Below are 21,455 nucleotides of genomic sequence, written 5' to 3' on the forward strand. Positions count from 1 at the left end.
CCTCCTGCTGTACAGGAGTGTTTATATCAGGCCAACATCAAATCCTTGAGTTGCTGGCTTTTTGGGACTGATCAGACTTTTTGTTGATTACATGACGTTTACCAAATTTGGAGAAAAAATTGAGAAGACATACTTGCAATATATGATATGCTAGACAACGACATTTGCTTTGACATCCTGTCTGACTGATAATATCAACACCGTCTGTCTCAAGGCAAGCTAAGTTAGCTAGCGCAGTTGTAATAATTCTGACTGAGACAGTCAACCTGCTGCGTTTGTCTTTTGCTAACTAATATGAGTACAGATTAGTCTCGGTAGCTTGTAGAGCCCAACTTATTACGACATGTCAAATAATTATTATCCTAAAAGTAGCTAAATATGCTGTTGTGCTTCAACTTTTGCTGAGGCATTTAAAGTTATCCCTGTGTTGTTGAGCAGCTGTTAGCAAGCTATGTAGCATTAGCCACATTTGACAACTTTGGTGAGTGATTAGCATGGGGTTTTGTTTTTTCGTGTAATTTGAGTGACGTATGTAACGTTATTGTGATGTTCTGTAACCAAAAAAAAAATCACGCGAATGTTAACCAGTGGGTTAGCTGATGGAGATTGCGTGTTTCCATGGGGATTGTGTGACGGAACTAGTTTAGAGTCAGGGTCTGGTTAGAGTCAGTGAGCTAGTAAAGTTTTCTAAAACAAGAACGAAGCTAGACACTTTCACATTTTAACCCACTACGCACTTTCTGCCAGTTTAAGCTAACATTAGGCGGAGCCTGTCCTCTCGGGCAGCAGTGAGAGAAAGCTCGCGCTAACTCGCTGCTTGGTGGAGGGAAGATTTCATTGTTGTACCCCGGGAATCTTAGCGGGCCACACAAACAAAACCCAGAGGCTGCTGCTAACGCCAACGAACGAGTTACCGAAACTAGCCTGTAATGTTGCATGGTCGGCGTAAATGGCTGATTCACTTGCACATTATCGTTAGCTAAAGTTAACTGCTGTTGGTAAGAAATGACGCATTTTACTCTTGAATTTGACAGTTAGCTGTAAGGGAGAGCCCACGATGGGTAAATAAGATATATCTGCATTGATTACCTCAGTGCTAACATTAGTATTGAGCTTTATCTTTTTGGATTGCATTTTTTAGTTAAATCTTTAGTATTTTATCAATGTCATTCAATGTCAGCACCTTACTATTGTTACTCTATTTGATTAACGTTAGAGACAGCGAGACTTTTGTGTTTTTGGAAATATTTTAATTTCTGCAAATGTTCTTCCATTTCACCTGAATAGGCTGTACAATTGCTTAACTTATTGTTTGTCTAATTTGTTTTGTTGTCCTCTTTTAATATTTAATTTACCTTTTTATGTGTACGTTCACAGAGTAAAAACAGTCGCCACATTCTTGGTACAGGCACTCATACTTGGCCAATGAGACTGATTTGGACTTGTAGAACTTGTTTGTTCCTATCATTTGCGCTTGATTAACTGTATGTATTTTGTTTGTTATTTCCAGCAAACAGTAAAAGTGTGAGATGGCAACTGGAGGTATTCCTTTTGAGGACAGTTCAGAGGAGTTACACAACTGGACTGTAACCAATGGCAGCCTGGAAGACAGACTCAACAACACGGTAAGGACTTGTCAGATTTTGATGTAATGTTGAACACTGGAAATACTCTCTACAAAATAATAATTTTTTTTTTAAATATGCAGCCAACATTACCAACATCTGAATTGTGTACATATATGCACTCTTTTAAATGTATATTTCTGTTGTGTGTGTATGTATGTTGGTCTGATGTGAACAGTGTCCAACTCCATAAAAACAGTTACATAATATAATTGTTCCCCTTGTTGTTCAGGACTGGGGTGTACAACAGAAGAAAGCCAACCGATCTTCTGAGAAGAACAAGAAGAAGCTGTCAGCTGCAGTGGTGGAGAGCCGCCTGACTAATGATATTTCTCCAGAGTCTACTCCTGGGGCTGGTCGCAGGAGAGCACGCACCCCTCATTCCTTTCCACACATCAAATACACCACCCAGATGTCTGTCCCAGACCAAGCTGAGCTGGACAAACTGCGTCAGAGGATCAATTTCACAGACCTGGATGAGGTAAAAAAAAATTATGTAATTAGACCTATAATTGTCACAGGAATATAGATACATATTTTACATAGCAGTGAATTAAAGGTGGTAATGTAAACTGTTTTAGGACTCATGATCGAAGTAGATCTCTGTGGTGTTGTTGACTGACAGATTAGCTGCTGTGTAATAACACAAGGCACTATTTAAGTGTGACAATAAGCTTTGTGGACGATGTACAATCTTTTTGTTGGATATTTTGAAAGGAATCCTTTTAGGGGGTTGTGTGTGCCGAAAACACTGTAGAGCTGCATTTAAAAAAAAAACACAAAACAAAACAAAAATGGTTCCTGATCTGTTGTTTAAATTTTACATACCAGCATGTGCACAAGGACACCGTTTCATACCATAAGCAACAATGTGCCGTAATGTTCCTATCTGGCCAATTCCTGCCAAATATCATATTATACTGTTGATGTTTTTGGTAGAATTGGGCATGAAAAACATTTCACATCACCAGTAGCTTAATGCTCTGCTGTGGTGCTTAAGTCACAAATAGAGGAAATCGTGGCAAACTAAAATGAGATGACAAAGTGTAAACTTTTGAGAGGGCAAAAAATTGAATTTAGCATTTCAGGGCTCTTCTTCAGCGGATAAAGCTGTGGTGAGAATTTTGTTATTAATACATTTTTACCACAGCAGAGTCTTACTTATACACAATTTATTTGGTTGTTTTCAGCATGTTCCAGTCAAACATCATTAAGATGGTTTTGTTGTCTACCACCATGTCTTTTAATCAAACTGTATAGAATAATGGTAGACGGGTTAGTTTACGAGCCCTTAAGATTTATTCTATTCATTAGTTTGTGCTGTTGTATATTTGTAATGATTTATAGGTGTTACTCATAACAAGATAAGCATTATATAATCAGTTAAATTCTAATTTTATAGCAAGAAATTCACAACAATCGAAGTGCATCAACAATCCCAAATTCTGTTTCCACCACAAAAATCCCTTCACAAGAAAAACTGAACATACAGTATTAAACCAGTACAAGGAACAATATTTGCAAGTTAACAAAAAGTACCACAGCCATTGCTTTTACATTTTTGTAAGAAGACAATGAGACGCGGGGTAATCAGTATCAAGTTGCAGAATACAATTTCACTGTTTGATGCCAAAAAAATCACCTGTCTACATTTTGACTTTAAATCTATGCAGATATCTTGTAACAAAAATGACTCAAATGTGAACAATTACAGTGTCTGCATTTTAAAAAGTAAACACCTACTATCTTGATTTGGGATTTGTCTGACTTGTAGCTTCTTTTCTTACGTACTCAGAGGAGCATTGGCAGTGACTCTCAGGGGCGTGTCACAGCTGCCAACAACCAGCGCCAGTTAGCTGGAGAGAACAAGAAGCCCTACAACTTCCTACCTCTGCATGTAAACACTAACAAAAGCAAGGAGCTGCTCCCTCCGTCCTCCTCTGCCCCAGCCACCCCTGCTATCACCAAGGAAACCAAGAAGCAGAGTGCAGGACTGAGGGATACGTTAACCCCTGTGATGGTCAAGGGGACTGTGACGCTCATCCATGGTGGGGCAGAGAGAGAGCCCTTGGTGCGCAGAGAATTCGACAGAGGAGAGCCACGAATAGACAGCAGTCAGGTAATGTTTTGTTTTGTTACGTACGCTGAGTTTCGTTGTTATGTTGTGAAAGTTCTTCGTATTGAACTTAGTTTTTTGGTTTGTTTCTTTAGGCAAGGTAAAGAAAAACTTCCTTTTGTCTAAAAAACTAACCAAAAAACTGAATTTGGATGTTTGAAAACAACTCATCTGGGGGGGTGTTTATAGGTCACATATTCAGGCTTTAACAAAATAAGTTACGATTAATTTTATATCAAATTTTAGTAGTGCTATAAAGTAGCAATAATTGTGCAGAAGTCACAAAATTGACTTTTCTCTTTGTTCATAAAAAGGTGCCAAGTGAACTGTGACATTTCACAATTTCAATTGGATTTTAAACATTTTGAGTATTTTTTGCTCAGTTGTGTTTATATAGTTGGTCAAAATGTTTTTTTTTTCATCAGATTGTCTAGGTTGTGCTGAAAAAAGGATATATAGCACGTTCGTATGGCCTCTGTATGTACCGTATGTTTAAACAAAAAGCAGCCCAAATGCCTATGTGTTCTAAGGGTTAAGAAAAAACTTTGATATACCAAAGGTGATTGAAGTGCCGTGTGGAGAGTAAAGGGATTGCTATTTCAAATTGACAGATTAGAGCTGGAGGTGATGTATATATCATTGTAAAAGTTGCATCTACCGACATCTTCTTTCTCAGTTCTGATGAGGAAACTTCAACGTTCCTCCATTTAGTGCAATAAGCTGATATTACTACAATAATGAATTGAAGCAGCATTGAAACATGATCATGAAGTATACCAACAGCTGTGGGAGCTATTTATTTATGTCCTCAAGTTGCACCTTGTTTTTCCTTTGTGACGACATGTGACTTTTGCGCCATCTACTGCTCTCAGTGAATAAACTTCCATTATTCACTTTACTGTTGGTGATAAATGCACATTTACCTCTACCAAATCTTTGACAATCTAGTTAAATTGTGTCTTTTTTTTTTTTTTTTATAATTTTTTATAGAAACCGAGCTTATAAGAGTCAAGGCCGATTTGTTCATTTACAAACCCCTTTTGATATAATGGTAATCTTAGACAGATCATTTAGCAATTTTATCCAAGTATATCTTTAGAAAAAGACATTTATTACACATCTGATTGCAATGAGTATTTTCTTTTTACATGCAAATTCGTGCTTATACTACTGTACAACCAGAACTAGGATAAATTTGAGCAAGAGAGCTAGTGCAGCTGAAACTAGGCTGTATTTAGGGCAGTTTATAAATATTCCACCCTTGGCTCCCAGTGAGTTTGGTTTCCTTGGTGCCCAACCCCCTTTCTGCCCTTGTTTAGTTGTCTGAGCTGTCGATACAGATGCTCGCTCACCTTTCCTTTCATCTCGCTTGTCTTCTCTTCTTTTACTCTCCTGAAACCCACACCTATACACCACCACCCCTTCATCGTATGGTCTCAGGTGGTGAGCAAACTGATACAGATCCGGGAGTACATCAGTAAGGCCAGTTCCATGCGGGATGACCTGGTGGAGAAGAATGACGTGCCGGCCAACGTTGAGCGTCTTTGTCATCTCATCGACCACCTTAAGGAGCAAGAGAAGTCCTATTTACGTTTCCTGCAAAAAATGCTTGTAAGTGTACAAATTGTCTCCCTAGCTTCATTACTGATATATTTAATGTAATCTGCTGTCATGCTTATATACTTACTGGAAAAGCTGTGTAATTTTGGATGAATGTGCGTGTCATGTGCAACATTCTAGTTGTTATTTTGTAGCTTAAGTTGAACCTGCTTTGTCAGTATCCAGGCAGCCAAACATATATTTTTAATGACTTTCTTTCTTTGAGACACTTCCAACAGTGGAGTCATGTTTCATGGGATGATAAAACTGGAACATATCATAACAGCATTCTTTGCTGTGGGATGTACTTAGTTTTAAGGATTTCCCTTAAAGAAATAGTATTGGGGTTTTTATTTTTACAAGTGACACAAGACTTCAGTTATCTCCATGTTTTATAATCCCATAAATGTCAGCGTCTGATGCATATTTCCAACTGCAGTATGATCAATTATTTACAGTGTAGACAAACTTGTGATCTTTAACAATGGCAAATAGTTGATGAACAAACTTGTTTTGTTGTGAATTTACGTCATTCAGCTACAGTGCATTTGAGCCAGTGGCTGTTGTTGCTGCTGTTTTTATAGGCACAGGAGAAGGAAGAGGATGATGTAGGGACCCTGGATTCTGCTGTGGGCTCAGGTTCAGTGGCAGAGAGTGCTTCTGTTAACATTGAGGTTGGCTCTTCAGGTGCTTCAAATGCAATGGTGTGTACATTTGTTACGGGCCAAACCGGAAACCCTCTGTCCATGTTTATGCTCTTTGTTGTATATGTGTAAATGTGGGCTTGACTTAGAATTGATACATAAGGATGTAGAACTAAAGCAAGAACAAGTCATGTTCTGATGATTTGATATGTCATAGCAAATCATCCATAGGGTGGTAAGTCAATCATTTTTACATTAAATATTTTCCCATAATAACAATATGTTAAGTATATGCATCGTGTAAACACTTACGAGATATAAAAAATACAATTGCTTTGAATTCTTTTCCTTAGATTTGTCAAACTTTATTGGCATTTTTAATAAAGGTTATCGAAATCGACATATTTCCCTTTACTGTGTCTCCTGAGTTAGAGCTGAACAATGTGGCCATAATCCCAATGTGTTTAGTATAATTAATGTGAATAGTCACATTAACTGACTGAATTCTTTATATCAAATAGGTTATTAAATAGTCTCATATTTATTCCCATCCCATTCCTGTATAATTACAACATTTAATTGTGGTTTTAAACTTATTTATGAACACCAACACCCAACACAAACAATTGTTCAACAGAAATATGTTTCCCAAATCTGAGGCAAAGCAATTATGTGTTCTTTCTCAAAGTGTGTTTGCATCGTGTGTAAACATAACCTGGATTTACTCTACTGTATATTGAACCGTTGTTGTGTCAATATTGGAAAAAAAAATTTCTACTTAATATTGTTCTCGAAGCATTGCCCTGCACTGTGCTGAATAGTATTGCAGTTTTGGTCGTCTCTGTGTTTGTAATGGTGTGTGGGTGTAAATGTTGCAGGGTGGTAGGCCAGAGGTTGTGCGTGCTGACCAGAAGGAAGAGTTGGAGAATCTGCGTAAGCAGCACGAGCTACTGAAGAAGATGCTAGAGCAGCAGGAGCAGCTCAGGGCCCTACAGGGCCGCCAGGAAGCCCTGATGGCCATGCAGCAGAATGCAGAACAGGCACTTGCTGTAATTGAAGACACTGGTAAGATACACATTTACTAACATAGTCACAGATATGGTCGAAGCTAAGTGAAACAGTAATTACTATTATTATTAGTAATTATTATTTTTATCATGAAAAATGCACAAAAAGTTACTCATGAGCTTCAGCACATTGAATTTGTTATAAAATAATTAATGTGCGATGTCTCAACCTTAACTTGAGATAATTTACATGAATGTAAAAGAACAATGTGTTGTCATTAGTTGTCACAGAAACCACAGGAAGTGTTTCCGGTCTGAGCATCACATCAGAACTAAACGAAGAGTTAAATGATTTGATCCAGCGCTTCCATAACCAGCTACATGACTCAAAGGTATAGTAGACATGGCTTCCATATTATACATAAATAATGTTTTTTTTGTCATGTAGAATAAGTTGACACACTGAGCAGTTTATTGTCTTAATAAATCATCAAAAGTAGCTGCATGTAAAGATGTTAACTTTCATGGCAGTGAAAACATAGGATGCCTTTAACATGTTTTTATTTTTATAAAGGAATTTTATAATTTCTTTCATTATCTTTGTTGTTTAGACTAAAGCAGTACCAGACAACCGTCGCCAGGCAGAGAGTCTTTCACTCTCTAGAGAGGTGTGCTGGTCAAGGACACCTCAGGCTGTTGGCCCGCCACAACACAGGCCTCTCCTTCACTCTGCCTCTGGCCCACACACTGGGCTGGACTCTGGTGCAACAGCTGCCAGTGCTAAACTCACCAAGCTCCAAGAGCTGCAGGACAAAAAGCAAACCATGGACAAGATCCTGCAGGAGCTGCATTCACTTAGAGACCAGACTCTCAATAACAGCTCGTGTAAGAATATTGCATCTATACAAAGCTTTTTGGTGATATTTTCTGCATTTTTCCCTGTAAATTGTTGATGAATTGCATGTGGTTTCCTTTAGGTCGTGGCCTGTCTACACAGGGCAGTTTGAGTGCGGGGGGATCTTCAGATTGTCCATCTGCTCTCTGCTCTAACGGGACCTCAGCTTCTACGTCTTTTCATACGTCACTCACACAACACCAGGAGAGCTCCAACTCCACAGACAAGCTCAGGTGCGTTCAAAAACATGCACAGCTTCAAGCACATGTCCTGTATCAACAGTATGGCGTTGCATAGTAAACCATGCTGTTGAGTTATCATCCCATAAAATCTATTTAATTCACGTTCATGTTTATGGTTCACTGTACAGGAAGCTAAAGGAGGTCCACAAGCGTTTGAATGAACTTCGAGAGTTGGTTCAGTACTACGAGCAGACCTCTGATATGATGGTGGATGCGATCAATGAGAACGTAAAAGAGGATGATGATGATCAGGAGGAGGAGGAAGATGAAACAGATGGTTCTATGTTTGAAGCCATGTTTGACTCTGAGCAGGACAACCGCCAGTCTGTAACTAATATCAGGTAGGTGTCTAATTAAAATAATTTGTCAGTAAATTAAATCAATGACAGTATTTTTCCAAATTGTGTCAAAATGTCATATCTGAAAAATTATATTTTTGTTGTCACTAATGACATTGAAATCACCATTGGATCATGGTGTGCATAATTCCTGTGCTGCACATTATCTGTTTAGAAATCCACAGCGCAGTGGTAACTGGACAGACCTGAACAGCCTGACCAACAGGCGCTGTGTCAGGAGTAGCACTACTAACAACCGAGATGGAAGACTCAATATTGAGTGTGAGATCAACAACCGGTCAGCAGCCAACCTCCGCAGCCTCAAAATCCCCTCGGCCATAGGTACGCACATGGATACACTGACCGATGAGTGTTGCGTCTTGTATACATGTAAACTTACATATATACAGTTTATTTAGAACATATATAGGAATTAACCCAAAGTCTACATGTTGCTATTGCCCCCATTCAGTCTACATTTGCTGTGTTGAATTTGCTTGAAGTAATTTGGATGATCTTCTCAAGAGGAGCTGCAAACTGAATTCATCAGCCCACGTTAACATGTTCATTTTGGATTGCTACTCCACTAAATTCTAGCTGAAAGATTGTGATTTTGAGTAAACGGTTGGAGGTTAATGTATGGCAGTATTAAGGGAGCAAGCAGCATGTGGCATAACTATGCAGAAATGCAAACAACACTTCTCTAACTTTGCTCCTATTTAGAATGCCAGTACAACAGGGACACGTCATACAATCGAGTGAAGGTCGAGGATGAAGATGAGGGTTGTCTCGATAATGGTGCAGGGGCACAGGCTGTGGCTCCAGGTAGTGAGGCATCAGGGTCTAGTCGTAGGAGCAGTCTGGGGAATGACGGAGGTTTTTCCCAGAAGGTGCATCGTCAGACAGCGAAACAGAAACTACGACAGCTGCAGGAATTGGTGGCCATGGTTCAGGTAATATGATGACCAAATACATAATGGATGATGTGTTGTTGTGGGTGTTTTTTTAAATTTGTTTCTTGTTATGGAGTTGTTGCCATTAGTCTCTACAAAATAGCCTTGTTTGTGTGCTCCTAGAGCGATGACACAGATGGTACAACAGCTAATGAGGATGAAGCCCCACACCAACAGCCAAATAACACCAGAGCTACTGTTGCTCGGCCACTTGGAGCTATATCCAAACAGAACCCCAGAAACCTCACTCTCTCCAGCAAGGCCAGGTACAGTATATGAAATGTCCCACAAAACCTGTTAGGCACTTTTACACAATTATATTATTGTTTATAATTTATAATTATATTATAATTTATAGTTTTGAATATAAATTCATTCATTTTCTTTTTGTGTCGACCCTGGTCTATTTGCATTGCATTAAAACTACACAGGGAGAAGTTGTATGAGGAGAAGCTGCTTCAGCAGCAACAGGAGTTAAAACAGCTCCACGAAGAACGTCAGAGACTCATTGAAATCCAAGGCAAGATCCAGGACCTTCAGTGGGCTTGTCCTGACCTCCAGGTGATTTACACTCACACGGATATTTAATGAACTGATTTCATATATTAATGCTTATTGTATTAACTGTTTAGTGGAGGGTGTGGGTGGTGTAGGATCACCTAGGCATATATCATACAGGGACGTTGGCAGCATAGAGGTACTAGAGCTTTTAAGTGTATACTGTTTAATAATATATGTATTTTTTCATTTCTGTCTAGTCATCTCTGTCCAGTTCAGTGAGTCAGCAGGGTTTGCTGAAAAAAGTCCCAGTTGTAGTTGCCACTCCGGTCCCTATCCAGGCTTCGTCTTCATCTGAACCAAAAACAAACTCGTCTGTGCTCAAAGCTACTGCACCAGAAGCAGCTACTTCTTCAGTTACTGATAATGAGGTAAAACCTGATCACTGTTAGTCACATGTCTGCTATTTCAGAACTGAAAATAACCCTTCTGTTCTTCTGTTGCCAGCAGCTTTGGTCAGAGATGCGTCGTCACCAGATCTTGCGCGAAGAACTGCGCCAACGAAGAAAGCACTTGGAGTCCTTGATGGCTGAGCATCAGAGGCGTAATGGTCTGGAGGACTCTCCCTCACGCCAGACTGATGACCAAGATGACCTTGCTTCACCCTCACAAACTGTCAGTAGGGATGAAAGGTAGGACGTGTTGCATTAGGTGTCTGTTTCATTAATGTCAGATGGTGGTTAGCTTTTAACCACCATCTTGTGGGATACTTTTCAGTCCCTTTTAATAATGTCTTGTCAACTAACTGCAATAGTAAATTGAATAGTAATAAACTAATGACCAGTAGTGACCATCTAGTATATTATCTAATATTATGTACTAGATACAATCTAGTATATTATATAGCACCATTTTTATGATGTTTCATTAGGACAATGGCTACTTGGGGTTCAACTTCCTGCCACCTTAATGGTGATAATGACGATGATGAAGATGATGATGAAGAAGAAGATGATGAAGATTATACCACAGAGATGGGTGCAGAGGTGGAAGAGGATCAGGAAGAAAGTGCAGAGAGCACTTCTGATGACGACATCCACATTTACTCTTCCAGCCGGAACCAGCGCTCGTACAGTAGCAGGAATAATCAAGGAAGGTCAGACAAAGTGGAACCAGTATAAATTGTGTTGTCACTGTCACTACTGATATCTATTATATAATGTGTTTTCTAAAATCATGTGCTCACTATTCTGTGTCTCCAGTAACCTGAAGCCTCCTCCAGCCTTCTCGGGGGACTGTAGTGGACATCTTCATAACAAGACAAAGGCCAAGCAGCAGCAGCAGCAGCAGCAGCAGCAGTCGCAGCAGTCCAGAACTTTGAACCAGTCTGAAAGCCAACATGGTGGCATACGGCGGCAAGAAAACCTACGCTGGCCCTCTGAGCTTTCCTTTGCTGAGGGCTCATGCCAGTGGCAGGAACAGGTCAGCCAGCTGCAGAGACAGCTGGATTTCAGTGCCACCATGTGTCAGACAGTCCTGCAGGACCAGCAGGTTGGTACATTGACCAAAAACATGCACACACATACACACTGACCCTTGTTACTGACACAAGCCCTTCTGTATATTTCTAAATGAAGAAAATAAGCTTTTCTAAAAGAAAAAGCAATTGTCAGCCATGTTGTCTCTCATCTTTTTTCACAGACCCTGTCATACATGTTGCAAACCCTACTGACCGGTCACTACAGTGTGTTACCGAACAACCTGTTATCACCACAGGTTCAACTGGTCATGCACCAGCTCAACCAGTGTTACACCCAGCTCGCCTGGCAGCAAAACAATGTGCAAAGGTGAAAGCAGAAGCTAACTTATGTACGGCACTTTATTTGTATCAAGTGGTCTGATCCTTTTTAAGTGTTCTACATTCTATCAAAACTTTTTCTACAGGCTAAAGCAGGTCCTGAGTGACCTCATTTGCCAGCAGCAGCAGCAGCAGCAGCAGCTGCTGTCCTCCTCAACATCAGGTTGGCAGGCGCAGAAGCAGGGCACACCCCAGCAATCCAGCTCCGGTCCCTCAGCATCTCCTGGTGTCTTCCCCCCATTTTCCTCTACCCTGCAACCTCCAACCAACAACATGTCAACATCTACCATGTCCCCACTCCCTCCCAGTATGGCACACATATTTTCTAGCTTTGGGTCTTAATTCTATTACAAATATATTTTTCTTCTGTTAACTGTTGAAGCAGTCTGATTGCTGCTAATGTTTTGTTGTTCATTTAAGCTTCTATTAATGTACCATATATTAAAGTTGTGGGAGGCAGAAAGATATTTGAGTCTCATCCCACCATTAGATTACTATCTTTTTGGGATTGATCCTCTCTGTCCTGAGCCACTTCCACTTGATCAGCACAGATTACCCAAGGCAGTCACTCCAGCTCTGAAATGGTCCACTGATATTGACATGCCTTTTTTGCTATACTGAACTATCATAATTAATAAAGATTTTATTTTTAAGATAAAAAAGGGTCCAAGATAAGGCACTCACAAATGCTTTAAAGTTAAAAGGCCTATATTTTTAAGGACTGCCAGGAACTGCCCTGTGATGGAAGACTCATAGAAATTTCTATAAGGCTGGAAACAGTGCAAAGAGGAGGTGCAGAAGTCAACTTCACTCTAAGATCAATGTGATTATTGCTTAACAATGCCAATAGTCTGTTGCCTCCCCCAGGTTTTAAAGTGAATCCGTGTTGCAAAAGTCTTACTGTCATCATTTATTTGCTTCTTTGGACCATTAAACTAGTAGCTTAAACCAGTTTTCTTCCTTTTACTCTGCAGGCTTTAACTTTTACCCACTGTTCCCTGCTGCCATGGGTGAGTTCCCGCAGGGTACAGCTGGTCACGCTGCAGCTGACCATCAAAAGCAACAACTAGACCCCAACACCTCAATCAAAACAGAGTACATGAGTTTCCCTCCTCCACTGCAGCACTCTCCTCTCAACAAGACAACAGAAAGAGGGTATGCCCATTTATTTTTGCCTTTTAAAGACATTTTAATTTTTTTTATGCACCACTGTTAACATATTTTTTCCTCATACTGTCCCCTTAGACCAGCTGGCTGGCTTAACACCTACACTAACAACACCGTCCAGCCTCACCCGTCTAAAATGCACTCACAAGAGACGAACTCTTGCTCTCCTGCTTTCATTAACCACCACTCTAGAACTCAAGACTTTGACGAGGCGTCACAGGAAAGCTTCAGCAGCATGCCCGACCCTGTTGACCCCACCACAATAACAAAGACTTTCAAAGCTGGACGTAAGGCCTCAGCACAAGCCAACTTGGCCTCCCGAAGCAAGACTCCCAATTCTAAGAGTCGGAGGAGGAGGAACAAAGGACACAACAAGAACAGTGAAGGTGAGAAACTGGAGCTGGACTTTTTTGCTGTTAACAAATTAGTGAAAACTTAATGAAGAAAATCTGGCTCATGTTTATTTTGTATTCCTCAGAGCATGAGAGCGACAGCGTTAGCAGCATTTCAGATTTTGTCCAAGAGAGGGCAGCCCCGTCTCATCAGAAGGATCAGAATCAGAGCCTGTTGGACAAGTTGACTCAAGAAAAACTAGACAGCAAGACGAAGCTTGGGAATAAAAGAAATGACCTCTCTTCTGGTATGGCTAAAACAACCTTGTAGTGAACTTTCACTCCCTTTCATTTGTCTTTGTATCCATTTAATATTCATATTCTGCTTTAATTTTTTGTACATCACAGTGTTTTTTTCTTTATTTAAAGCATATTTTTTTGTAGTATTTTTAAAGCATGTTACTTCACATCATGTTTACTTACTCTGCATGTTTGTTATGCCCTCATGTTTAATTCAAACCTTTGTTTCAATTGCTATGTCACTTTAATTTATCTTACTCACAGCCTATGCTTGGAGAACACCCTTCCTCTCTAACAGAATTGCATGCACAGAAGCACCAGGTAAACTCACAGTGCCAATCCAAGAAAATCATATCACCTAATTATCCATTGCATGGACTATTTTTAACCTGAGTTTGAGGGAAGACTATTGTTTTGTTCATGGATAAGATTCTGCAAATGCCCATTCATGTATCTTGAACTTGTAGATGCAAGCAGTGACCTCTCCCTTTTCGAGGCCCTGAGGGAGACCATTTACTCCGAGGTGGCCACCTTGATATCCCAGAATGAATCCAGACCTCACTTTCTCATCGAGCTCTTTCATGAGCTGCAACTGCTCAACACAGACTACTTACGGCAGAGGGCGCTCTATTCCCTCCAGGTGAGAGTAGACGCATGTTACTGCTCACTGCAAGCCTTTATCTGACATGGATATTTTGTTTATACTGATTCCAAAATATTCCAGCGGATTTAAATATAGAATATTGGGCAAGTTGTTTGGCAACTTGCTACAGATGAGTTAGATTTCTCTCTTCTGTTTTTGTAGTTAGGGCTGCCCTGATCATTTTAAACTCCTGATCACATTTGAAAGTGTGGAAGACTGTCTGTAGAAGATGATTCCAATGAGAAGAAGGAATATTGTTACATTTAAATTCCCATTTGTATATTTTAAGGACAACTGTAGAAGTTGTTACCAAACATATAAAGAAGAGATGAGGAAATCGTGATGAGGAAAGAGAAGATTTCTTTGAACTAATTTTAGTTAATATAAATGGATTGATAATGTTTTGTCTTTTGTTTTCTTGTTAATTGTAAAAATAACATCAAATACTGTTTAAAATAAATAGAGGATAGTCCAAGTAAAAGTGTGTCTGAAATTTCCAAATATTCTTTGGAAAATGTAATGCTTTTTTCATCATAATTGACTCATCTGACCCTGGCCATATATATGAAAGCATTTTTTCATTGATGAATTTCAGTCTTCTTCATCTTATTCCGCTTATCCGGTTTCGGGTTGCGTGGGTCAGCAGTTTCCATAGGGAAGCCCAGACACTCCTCTTTCAGTCTACGATTATATTATATTGTGTCTCTGTGTTTCTCTCAGGATATAGTGACCAGGTACCTTGCAGAGAAGAGTGCAGCTCAGGACCAGCTGCCTCCTGTGGTTTGGGCTGCAGGCTCTCAGTCTGAGCTGACACCCAGTGAGAGTCTGGCTACCAGTGACGCAGTAAGAGACACAGTATTGCCTCTCAGTGGGATATTCTTGCACTTTTCCCACCTCATTTGCTCTCTTGTCTCTTAAGCTTTTGCATGTTCTGCAGTCTTATTCTTAACCCACATTGACATCTTCTCCTCATTCTTTTTTTTTTCAACTTGCTCCCTTTTCAACTGCTTTGATTAGTCTCCCTCCTTTCATCTTCTCTTGACTTATCTGTGTCTCTCTTTATTCTCTTTAAAAAAAAAAAAAAATTCCCCTCACCATTTCTTCATTGTCTTTGAGTTTAGCTCTACAGTAGGGCTTCAGTAGCCTGCCTATGAAGAAAATGGCCCTCATCTCTCAATGTCTCTTTTGCTAGATCAGACATGCATCCTTTGTTCTGGGCCAAGGTCCCCTGAGTTCTGCTAATTGGCAGCCAGGCCCTTTTGTCTGTCTAAATAAAGCCTTTGTTCAAGAATGATGGATGAAATGTCTATTTTTTATGTCAAGAGAACGGAAAGAGAAGGAACCATTGCTGTTGTTTATTATGTACACTATAATTGTGTCTTGAATTCTATAGGTGGGTGGCTGAGTTGAATCATCTATTATCTTATACGTTGATTCTCTTGAATGCTCAGAGGCTGTGTTTGCGTGTTAACAACACAGAATGCTTCTCTTTTTCAGGAGGTGGTGGAGAAGAACCTAAGGTTCACACAGAAAACATTGAAGAAGAGGGATGATGCAGAGTCTGTGGACAATGACAGCACCATGTCAACCTCCTCCAACCTGGAACCATTTGCAAATGATGACCTGGGTAAAGTTTTGCACGTGTCAAGCACTTCATTGTGGAGAATAAAAGGCTAGACCTTGGGAATCTGTCTTTCTTCACATCTTGGGATTCAGCTGAATTGCTTTGCTTACAGTCTTTAACTATATAACAAATTGAGGAACCTCTTGCTATTTTTTCGTAGCTGGGCTTGTTTTGGTGAATCAACCAGAAACACTCCACGATCAATGATGCATGGCCAAAAAAAAAAACCTTTAGAAGATAGCTAGAAGGGGAAATGGCTTTTGGAGAAGTTTGTTATCATAGGTTAAGAGCAGTAAGGCTTGGCATACTTTGATCCTCTAGTGTCAATGTGGTTGTTCTGTTGATGCATTAATATCAATTACTGTCTCCTCTTTCCTTTGCTTCGTTATTCATATCCCATATGTTTCCCCTTGCTCTTCTTTCTTTGCTGCTCTGATAGGCAACACGGTGATTCATTTAGACAAAGCTCTGGCCAGGATTAGGGAATATGAGCGCATGAAGCTAAAAGCTGAGTTTAACCCCTGCAATGCCGGCGCTGCAGGTGCAGGTGGCGCTGACGTCTCACATGCTGAACGTCCTTCTGCTAACACTGCTGAACCAGCCCAAGGTACCCAATCACATGACCTCGCCTCGACTGCGGCTGCTGCACGCTGTGCTGTTGAATGCGGCTGCATCACGTCTCAATTCGAACTGTCTTTTGTGTGTGAGCAGGAGGGGCAGCTGGCGACGTGCACTGTCCTCAGATTGACACGCAGGAGTTGGATCGTCAGATCAAAGCCATCATGACGGAAGTCATTCCCTACCTGAAGGTAGAAAAATCAACATCAACAAGGAAATGCAGGCGACAGTAGCTTTGTGTCAGCAGATAATATTCTGGGAATTCTTATACATGAACTAAAGTGTTAAGGTAAATTGTGTCAGTCTCAAGCTCAGATTGAGAGTGAATATATTGGATTGAGTTCTTAATGATTAATTATTTCCCAACTTTTAATTAAATACAATTTTAAAAGTCAGTGATAGTTAGAACGCACATCCCCTCATTTGATGAAGCGGTAATTTATTCCCTGACAAAATCATCTAACTTTATGAGCAGAGAGGAATGAATCTTTCAGGATTTCTGGCTCATGTTTTGAGTGCCACTGGAAAAGATATGCTTAGATTTACGGGCCAAGCGTTGTAGATCAGATTTATAAGTCAATCTTCATGAACACTAGGGTTCATATCGGGAATCTGATCTCAGATTATCTAAGAGTGAAATGCTTCCTTTAATTAGGAGAACATGGACGAGGTGTGCTCACTGCAGCTGTTGACGTCCGTGCGACGCATGGTCCTCACTCTCACACAACAAAACGATGAAAGCAAGGAGTTTGTCCGCTTTTTCCACAAACAGCTGGGCGGCATCCTGCAGGTACGTATCTGTATGACCAGCGCCAGATTCCTCAACCGGAGGCGAAATTCATTTAAGCAGGTTTAATCAAATCCGCACTTTGTTTTCCTCACACCAGGACTCTCTCAGTAAATTTGTTGGCCACACTCTGAAGGACTGTGGAGAGGACCTTCTTGTGGAGATCTCTGAGATCCTCTTCAATGAACTGGCTTTCTTTAGGCTCATGCAGGATTTGGACAACAGCAGCAATAATGCTTCAGCAACCAAACAAAAGAATAAAAACAGGAGTGGGCCATCCACTCAAGAAAAACACCCTCTTAAGGTTAGTTGTTTCTACCGTTTTCTGTCTCCACATTGTATTTTTTGTTATATAAATTCTCTCAAATGTTTAACTAATTTGTGTCCGGCTGTTAATTGTTCCCCCGATCAGCAAAATATAGCCGGTGGTGATAAATCTGTTACTCCAGCCTACTCGGATGAAGACAAGGCGAGTTGATTTAATGCTGATAATGAAATTGTCACTAGTTGATACTGTAGCATGTCACTTGAGCACTAATGATGTCTCCTTTTTTCAATTCAGGACCAAGATGAAGCTGAACAGGAAGACAGTCCTTCACAACAGCAGCATTACCTACAGACAGAAGTGAAGAACAACAGGAGCAGTGAAGCTTCAGAGGCTGAGGAGGAAGATGAAGGGGCTGGACAAGGAATTCCTTTGTCAATCAGTAAGTGAAGGATTTTCTTCCTTACTCATTATCCTAGCCCTTTTTAATAAGCATAAGAAGCAAAGGGACTTTTTAGCTTGTTTTTATGTCACACTTTTGAAAAATAGTATGACAGAATAGTGAAAACAATGTGATGGGAATTGAGAAAGGTTCAGTTTAAAAATATGAAATATGGGTGTCGGAGAACAGGAAGGAATAAGAATAATGGCAGTAATGCAACTTAACAGATGTCTGCTGCTGTAAAACACCATCAACAACCAATCACAATGGAGACATGTCCGTCCACATGTTGTGTTTTTCACCTGGATATCTTTGTGTATGTGGTCTACAGGTAAATAATATTTATAACTCATTCTTACACTGCATTGTTTTATCCAGGTCTTTCCAAAGCAGAAACTCAGGCCTTGACGAACTACGGCAGTGGGGAGGATGAGAATGAGGAGGAGGAGATAGAGGAGTTTGAGGCCGGACCTGTCGACGTCCAAACCTCTTTGCAGGTGTCTGCTGATGGACAGGTGGAGCCACAGGTGAGAGCCACAGTTAGTTTTAACATAAGCAAAACATGTTGTGACATGCTGATCTGATCTGTGTGATTGTGTCATGTTCTAGGGAACAACAGTCGGTGAAATCCAGGAGACCAAAACTGACCAGAGTTCAGAGAATGGCGACGGTGAGGCCTTCTGGATATTTTAGTGGGAACTGTCCAGCGAACACAATTTAAGACTTGTGTCAGTCCCGTATTTTCAGATCCCTTCTGAGTCTTTTATTTGTTCTTTCTTGTAGAAATTAACAAGCCAGTTGGAGCTAAGAATTCCACTGTGGATGAAGATACCACAGTGATGTGCCATAGCCCTGTGGAGGAGAGTAAAGACGGGGCATCTGTCGCTTCAGAAGAAAACGCTGCAGTCTCTCCGGACGTCCACAAGAAGTCATCCACGACGAGTAGCCCGGATACAGACTCGCCCGTCATGATCAATGTAGACGTAAGTCCAGGAGGGAGGACACTGTCGGGATATTTGTGCTCAACCCTAGCATTGGGTTTTTCACTAAAATGTCTTTCCTTTTACTGTTGCTGTTCTGTATTGATTTTGTTAAACTGTTGATGCAGGAGATGGGGTCAGGCAACACAAGTCAGAAGTCTGATGAGGAAGACTTTGTCAAGGTGGATGACTTGCCAATGCAGCTCACAGTCATGTGTGAGGTACGTAACCGCAAACACACAATAAAACGTAAAGTGCATCGTCTTTTAAAGCGACGGTCTGTAAGTCTGGAAAAGCTAACAACAGCAGGCTACTCACCCGCTTTTACAGCCCTGCAATGCTCAACCCACAAAACACTGAACACATAGTCTGTGCAGATGCCGACTGAAGAGGCATTTAGCCGCTAAGGGGCAAGTTCACCGATTTAAAAAAAGAACTCTGTTTGAATGCAAGTCTATGGGAAGATTTCTCACCTGATTTAGGTCAGTAAACATTTTCATGAGGAAGTATTCCTCTCAATCTCTACTCTCAGGTCTTCCTCAATAAGGCAGGATGCTACTTTTGTAAATTATTTTCTCATTTAAAAGGGTTTTGTGCAGTAAAGCATGGCACATATGAGTGGACACCAGTGAGATCGGCAGCTGGTTTTGTCCAACAGCAGAATTTACTAAAAAAACTGACTGTGGATCTTAAGGCTTCACTGCGGGAGTTTATAAAATTGCAACTGAAGACTATGTCCATTTTAACGTCTTTGTTACAGGCACCTCTTTTTACACACTTTCTCATGACTTCTATCAGGGTGTGAAAGGATCGCAGCATACACAAAATTGCAGAGCCCAGTTTTAGAGGAAGCACGTCTCTAAATGAATCTAATTCCGAGTCTGTGTGATGTGATGTTAGGAGGAGCTTCAGAAGCGGATCGTGGAGGAGCAGCAGAATAACAACCTGTCTGTAGAGCTCCTGAATGGGAACACAGAATCTCTGACTGGGCTGGTGGGAAATGCTCAGGCACTGAAGGAACCAGGTATGGATGATAGTCCCTGTCGGTTTGGATTATAAATGTATTTGTGTCGTTGCTAAACACACAACTAATCTGCCGTTACATCGATCTCAGTGCCCATAAGTTTCCTATTGCTTTACTAAATTATGTTCTCCCTGTCTTCCAGAAGCTGTTGGAGCCCAGAGCATGTAAAGAATAATCTGATGGCTCATAAGATACTGTTTTTAGCAACACTATGCTTTCACCATGAATCTGTTCTGGTTTTATTTAGATTGTTGATTCTTAATCTGCTTGTTTAATTTAAAAAAATAAAAAAAGCAGTGGATCAAATGTTTGGTTATAAATTAGCTACACACAGAAACACACAGTAGGTAGGCAGTAGAAGTCCTCTACACATAATCAACACTTAGCTCATTTTATTCCTGAATCGTAATGTGATTTTCTGGTAATCTGGTTGGGGTTATCTTTATGCTGCTGATTTATTTTTTTTGCCTCTGTTTGAATCTTTATAGTACTGACACCTGTGTTCAGATCTGCCTTATTCCCCTCGTCGGTTCTGGGATCAGTTTGACATGAGTTGAGAGATGTTACTGATTCACTTTTATTATTTCTCCTTGTAACGTTTTTGTTTTTTTTGCACTTATTATAAAGAGATAACAGTAGGATTACTGAAGTTTAACTGTAGCCTGACTTTAGCTTATTGTTTCTGCAACTTAACTAGTTTCTTCTTTTTATCTGAGCTCACGGCTCAAACTTAAGCTTTTATCCTTTAAGACTTCTCATTATATGCCGTTTAGTTTTGTTAGTCTGCATTGATTTCCATGTAATTAAAATGTTGATTACAATAAGAAATTTTAATAAATAAAATGCTGTAACCTTTATGTGTAATGCCTCTTGCTGATTTTCTCCTCCTGATGTTTTGCAGCTGCCTTCCAGTGTGTAGTATGTTCATAACTGCTGCTGTCACTTATACTCAGTACTTAGTTAACCACTCTCTCATCAGCCCCTGGTTTACTGTGGGAACCAAGGCCCATAGTTAGACATTGAATTGATGGCCCTCACCAATAAATGGATATTAGTTAAGTAGTTTTTCCGGCTGTCAAACACTTGTCAAAACATACTTATGTCCTTTTTGGAATGTCCTCTCTTTAGAAAGTCATATTTTAATGATTGTGTGCTCATTTACCTACCAATTTTACTTATTTTTTTTCAATTTAGACTCCACCTGCTCATCTACCCAGTAAATTAGAATTTTGGAAAAAACTGATTATGAATTATGAACTAAGTACGTTACCTCAACTGATTGTCTTGTTTTTCACTTCTGTCAAAATGCTGAAGTTCAAAGTTGTTGCCTCTAAATACCTGTGCTTGTTGGTCTCTTCCACACAAATAAATGAGGGTTGTCCCTATACGATCTCTGGAGTTTAAATGCAGGTGTGCACGTATGATTCATGCACATCCCCTGTAATACCATGATAAATCAGATTTAAAAAATCAACTTCAGAAATCCAGGCATTTCAGC

The 21,455-nt window shown here is 40.2% G+C and overlaps 1 protein-coding gene across 10 annotated transcripts; it reads left to right on the plus strand.

Annotated features, from left to right (window-relative positions):
- Positions 1 to 17: 17 nt before the first annotated feature.
- On the plus strand, positions 18 to 20,803 carry pcm1 (pericentriolar material 1). 10 transcript variants are annotated; one of them, XM_044027493.1, is made up of 40 exons: positions 18 to 214; positions 1,511 to 1,625; positions 1,858 to 2,106; positions 3,421 to 3,744; positions 5,182 to 5,352; positions 5,925 to 6,044; positions 6,863 to 7,049; positions 7,274 to 7,383; positions 7,603 to 7,876; positions 7,969 to 8,119; positions 8,257 to 8,469; positions 8,642 to 8,808; positions 9,190 to 9,419; positions 9,543 to 9,685; positions 9,851 to 9,980; positions 10,178 to 10,348; positions 10,425 to 10,609; positions 10,849 to 11,073; positions 11,180 to 11,468; positions 11,619 to 11,764; positions 11,862 to 12,082; positions 12,750 to 12,930; positions 13,021 to 13,328; positions 13,421 to 13,582; positions 13,839 to 13,895; positions 14,042 to 14,214; positions 14,938 to 15,060; positions 15,715 to 15,844; positions 16,281 to 16,448; positions 16,553 to 16,650; positions 17,115 to 17,249; positions 17,347 to 17,550; positions 17,659 to 17,715; positions 17,809 to 17,953; positions 18,332 to 18,480; positions 18,563 to 18,623; positions 18,737 to 18,936; positions 19,062 to 19,154; positions 19,834 to 19,957; positions 20,100 to 20,803. In XM_044027493.1, exons 2-40 carry the CDS (start codon positions 1,530 to 1,532, stop codon positions 20,123 to 20,125), a joined length of 6,396 nt encoding a protein of 2,131 aa, XP_043883428.1. In that variant the 5' UTR covers positions 18 to 214; positions 1,511 to 1,529; the 3' UTR covers positions 20,126 to 20,803. The 10 variants fall into 10 exon arrangements, with proteins under 10 accessions (XP_043883428.1, XP_043883434.1, XP_043883436.1 ...); XM_044027499.1 differs by having other exon boundaries at positions 20,103 to 20,803; XM_044027501.1 differs by having other exon boundaries at positions 13,135 to 13,328.
- The last annotated feature ends 652 nt before the right edge of the window (positions 20,804 to 21,455 follow it).

The sequence above is a fragment of the Solea senegalensis genome, linkage group LG6 (genome assembly GCF_019176455.1).
Source record: "Solea senegalensis isolate Sse05_10M linkage group LG6, IFAPA_SoseM_1, whole genome shotgun sequence".
NCBI classification, from domain to species: Eukaryota; Metazoa; Chordata; class Actinopteri; order Pleuronectiformes; family Soleidae; genus Solea; species Solea senegalensis.